Source organism: Myotis davidii, unplaced genomic scaffold (genome assembly GCF_000327345.1).
Source record: "Myotis davidii unplaced genomic scaffold, ASM32734v1 scaffold637, whole genome shotgun sequence".
Classification (NCBI taxonomy): domain Eukaryota; kingdom Metazoa; phylum Chordata; class Mammalia; order Chiroptera; family Vespertilionidae; genus Myotis; species Myotis davidii.
The window spans coordinates 421,954-427,519 of NW_006289494.1; the positions used below are offsets into that span (position 1 = coordinate 421,954).

The 5,566-nt window shown below is 38.7% G+C and overlaps 1 protein-coding gene across 1 annotated transcript in view; it reads right to left on the reverse strand.

Annotated features, from left to right (window-relative positions):
- The window catches only part of PCCA (propionyl-CoA carboxylase alpha subunit), a 371,281-nt gene that overhangs the window by 206,856 nt on the left and 158,859 nt on the right, over positions 1 to 5,566 (reverse strand). Inside the window, exon 12 of the mRNA XM_006761966.2 lies at positions 632 to 782. Within this exon, the coding sequence (XP_006762029.2) occupies positions 632 to 782 (151 nt within the window). The remainder of the gene's footprint in view (positions 1 to 631; positions 783 to 5,566) is intronic.

The following is a 5,566-nucleotide window of genomic DNA, read 5'->3' on the forward strand; positions in this document are numbered from 1 at the left end:
GTTCTGTGTGTAAGTTCTGTCTCTATTACCTCTATTATATAGGATAATTTGTGTAACTATTTGTTTATGTTTTAGGTACCTTTCTCTATGTTTATTTATAGTTCACAATTTAAATAAAAGAAAAAGGAAAGTGGGGAGAAAATCAAACCAGAAGGAAGTACAACCCTAAAGTCAACAGCTGCAGGGGCAGCCACTCAATTTCTCAACCTTGTAATTGGCAAAAATGGCTGTTCTGGAAGCCAGGTTGGTGGTATAGTTCTCAGAGTCACTCCTGGAAGCTCATTCTAGGTGCCCTTCTTTCATTAATCCCTTTCAAAGATGTGTAAGCACTTAATCCCTTTCTATTTATCATATCTAGAGTAGTTCATCAAGAGAGGTTCAATAAAAAAAAAAATTAGAACTTTCCCATATGAAGTATTAACAGTAACAAAACAGAAGGCTAGATCCTGCCACCAAATTAACTTGACACTATCCACCATTCCTAAGATGTCTTAGCAAAGCATAAAAACTAAGTCTTTATTTAACATTTTCTGAAGTTGATTTTTAACTTTTATAAAACACAGAAAGTGGTAAGCGAGGAAGGGTTAAGTATAGAGGCATGGAGTGGAATAAGAAACTGAGTTTTTGTTACCTGGAGTCTGGTATTCATTTCCAAGAAATAAAAATTCTTCTTTGAGTCCACAAGGAACTCTACGGTTCCAGCAGAAGAATACTTGACTGCTTTGGCAAGAGCGACAGCTTGCTCCCCCATTGCTCTCCGAGTCTCAGAATCCAGAAAAATGCTGCAAGTACAGAAAGAGTGGAACATTTTGAACAAAAATCAAGTTATCTTTTGTGTACATTATATAAAAAAGTCCTTATCTGATCATCTGTATCAATTTAAGATTTCATATATGCTTCACATATACTTATATGCTTATTGTATTAAGCACATGTTTAAATAAATCAACTTGAGATTTTTATAAAGCATTTGAACGTCCCACATTATACTGCAACTTCAATCAGTTTATAAAATATACAACTACTTCAGCTCAGTAATTTTCAATTAGTAAAATTTAACATATATATTCAGAATCATTTCAACCTAAGATTGGAAAAAAAAAAAATTCTTGGAAACTAACATATACAATTGATCCTTGCTATTCATAGGCTCCATATTTACAAATTTTCCTATTTGCTAAAAGTTACTTCTAACCCCAAAATTAATACTCAGCACTTTTGTGGTCATTCACAAACAAGCTCAGAGCAGCAAAAAAAATCTGATATTCCCAACATGTGTCCCAGCTGAAATCAAACAAGGTGACACTCTGCCCTCTTGTTTCAGCTCTCATATTGTAAACAACTATCCTTTTCACAGTTTCTTTAGTGCCACATTCTCTTTTTTTTTGGGGGGGGAGGGAGGCCTAGGATGATTTCACTGTTTAAAATGGCCCCCGAGTTTTGGGCTGAAGTGCACGCTGGTGTTCCTAAGTCCAAGAAGGCTGTGATGTGCCTTATGGAGAAAACATGTTTGATAAATGAGCTTCCTTCAGGCATGCATTACAGAGCTGGGGGGCAGGACTGTGAGTTCAATGACAATGAGTCAACAATATACATTAAACAAGGTGTCTTTCAACAGAAACACACATAAAACAATATTATGTATTAATCAGGTGGTGGAAATGTTCTAACTAGAGGCTCGAAGGCACCTAACCCTGTATTTCTCCTAGGAGCAATGCTTCAACATTTACAGATTCATGTTTGCAGTGACTTTATGGAATATGACTACCACAAATAAAATTTAACTGTATATCTGATAAAACCTCAAAACTTTTGTTTTGCAATATCAAAATCACATTCCACCAGGAAAGGAAAGCTGAAATGTTTTCAATAAACCCTGAAAAGAATACTATTGAATAATTTCTGCATTTGCATAAATCTTGCTTCTATACAAGATAGGCTCTGAGAAACAAAACACTGAATGCTTTTCTATTTGTGGATTAAAACTGTTCTCAACTTGGGGTGGTGAACACACAATACAATATACAGATGCTGCACTATGGAATTGTACACCCGAAACCTATATAATTTTATTAATCAATGCCACCCCAATAAATTCAATAAAAAATTTTTAAAAAAATTTTTAACTGTTTTCAAATGAGTAAGATTAAGATGACATTTTATAAAATTTTTATTATGGAATAGTATAATGTATTTGCATGTACCTATTTTTCGTCTGTAATAATAGCCACTCTTGTCTTACCTAAGCTACATGTCCACTTTTCTACCAGCCAATGTATTTATTTTTAGCAAATCCCAAATTAGGTATTATCTATAATAATAAAAGTATAATATGCTAATTAGACTGGACGTCCTACCGGACGTCCTTCCTTCCAGACAAAGCTGTGGAGGGTGGGGTCCGAGGCAGCTGCCGTGGTGGCGGGGCTGAACCCCTTGCATGAATTTTGTGCATTGGGCCTCTAGTCTATAATAAAAGCATAATATACTAATTAGACTGGACATCCCTCCAGACGTCCTTCCAGATGACCTTCCGGACAAAGCCGCGGCTGTGAGGGAAGCCCAGGTCCTGGGTGCCAGGGGGAAGCCGGCACTGGCAGCCGGAGGAAGGAAGGCCTACTCTTGCACGAATTTCATGCATCACGCCTCTAGTTATTTATAAGCGGTACATAAGATCCATAACACCTGAATCCAACGATTAATCCTAGCATCACTAAAAGGGAAAAAGAATTACACTTCTCACCTGTGAAGTATTCTTGCTCTACCTCCCCCATCCCACCAATCCAGCCTGACTCTATTCTAGGTTCTAGCTCTAACTAGCAGTTTTTAAGAAATAGGAATATAAGATGAATGTTTGGTAAAATACACTGTGGAGTTGCATGCAGCTGAAACCAGAATGTGAAGAATGGGGCAGGAAAATGACCAGATCTTAGCTAAATAGAAAGAGGGCGTTACAAGTTAAGAGAATCTTAAAGATGTAAAAAAAACAATCAAATGCAAGGGCTGGGCTTTATCTGGATCCCGATTCTAAAAATCAACGGTAAAAAGATATTGAGATGATCAGGGGGAATTGAATATTAAGTTGATATTAACTGCTAGTAAGGCGCTTTTACTAATTTTTAAAGTATGATTATGTTATAAAAATAATTTATTTCATAGAAACAGATATGAAATTCATGCAAAGGGCTCGGCCCCCGCTGCCGTGCTAAAGCTTCATCTGGAAGGAAGGACATCTGGAAGGACGTCCAGTCTAATTAGCATGTTATGCTTTTATTATTATAGATAATTCTCCACTACCCTAACAGATATAGGCATAAAAGACATTTTAGCAGTAAAATTAATGCAACCAAAAGAAAGAAACCCAACTAAAGATGAATATCAAAGCATTTGAAGAATCTCTAGTGCAGTTGAGTAAAACTATTTTTGTCCTGTCTGGTCTTGTCTTTTCCCTAATCATAAACTCTGCTACTGATACACAGAGTTATAAGCAACCTCATCACTACACTCAAAGCACAGTGCTAAATTCTCACTCTAGGAACTGAAACTATATATTCCAATTATGCTAGTATTTCACAGTACACAAATACATATCAAGTCACTACTAATTATCAGTTCTAGTGTTTTTTATTTGAATCCTACTGCTTTAAATTTTCCTCTATTTTTTCTCTACATAGATTAGATGCTCATTTGAAAAGGATAGATAGATAAACAAAATTATGATTCAAGGTTCCAAGTTTGTGAAAGATTTTTATCCCAGGTAAGACTTGAGTGAGTTTAAAATAAAAAGAGAAAGTTAATTATATTGGAAGTAATATCACAGAAAACACAAAGTTGCAAAAAAAGGAGAATCAGAGATTACTGTTATTTAACCAGTGTCCATTGTCCCCTTCTTCCACATGACTAGAATTTTAGCTAAGCACATGGTTACTCAAGAAAAAAATGTATTTCCCAGCCTCCCCAGCAAAGTGCCTAACTTCAGGTCACTGCCAAGTAATCAACACAGGCAGGTTCTAGGAGCCTTCCTAAAGACACAACAGAGCATTCCGTTTGCCCTTTCTCCCCACTTCCTTCTTACATTCTGGTCCTGGGCCATCAGCTAAGGGCCAGCCCCATATAGGCTGCAGTGGACTGTAGCTGGTTTCTAAGTGTGGCGTCCCAAGAAACAGGAAGTAGAAGCTGGAAATTTCAGGCCTGGGTACAGCCTCACTTTTATGTAGTCTATTGGTCAAGTAGTCACAGAGCACAGAATCAAGGGGAGGGAACACTGATGCCCCCAACTCTTCAACAAGAGAAGTAACAAAGGATCTGGGACTCTATTTTAAAATACTACACCAACCATATTTTAACAACTAATATAATTAAAGTGGAATTTGATTTTTACCATTACTCTGTGATTAAAAACTCATTCATATTCACACCTTTTCTTTTCAGAAACTATACATCCTTTATATCAAGTCACACTGGCTAGGCTGGTGAAAGCCACAATTGGCTATATTCCTTAGAGCCTGGTGACTAAAAACAGCAACGTACACTAACTGAGGGTTTTTAAGAACTAAAATAACACCAGAATATATACACATACCAACCTGGCATCAAATGAAAAATGAAGTTCCATGAAAGGTGGCTTGGAAAAGTGTCCAAAGTAGTTCTGATAAATTATGGAATTTCTAAGAACCATGCCCAGGAGCCTTTTCATAGTAGGATAAATTCTGGATCAACCTAATTTTTTTTTATCCCTTTGATGGATACAATTCTTTGGTAATTTGTTTGTATTTTAATTAAATTTATTGGGGTGACATTGCTTTGCAAAACCATATAGGTTTTAAGTGTACAACTCAATAAAACATCAGCTTTGTGAAATCATCAACAGGAGAGCCTACAAGGCATGTGCCCCAGAAATCCCAGATGCCCAGGAACACCCACAGGGTCTATATTACCTACAAGCCTGTGGGCATCACAGCTGGTTAGCCAACCAACTTCCATCTCTAATAAAGCCCCAACTTATATTTCAAGTCTCTTATTTTCATGCACTGAAGTACTGAGAAAGATCAGGTGGCAAAATCTTAATTACAAAAATACTAGAGGCCCGATGCACTAAATTCGTGCATGGGTAGGGTCTTTAGGCCTGGCCCGTGATCAGGGCTGATCTGTGGGGGGACCGGCAAGGCAATCGGGCCCCCCGCCCCCAACTGGCACCCGCCTTGGCTGGCCTGGGGCCTGCGGGCTGGGGGCAGCTCCTGCATTGAGCGTCTGCCCCCTGGTGGTCAATGTGTATCATAGTGACCAGTGATTTCCAGTCATTCTGCTGTTAGGGTCAATTTGCATATTACCCTTTTATTATATAGGATTATTATAGAGGATAGAGGCCTGGTGCATGGGTGGGGCCCGGCTGGTTTTCCCTGAAGGGTATCCCAGATCAGGATGGGGGTCCTCCTGAGGTGCTTGGCCAGCCTGGGTGAGGCGCCAAGGGTCATTTTCAGACTGGCCACACCCCCTTCTGGGAGGGGGTCCTGCTGGGGTTCCTAGCCAGCCTGGATGAGTGGCTGGTGGCCGTTTGCAGGCTGGGCCC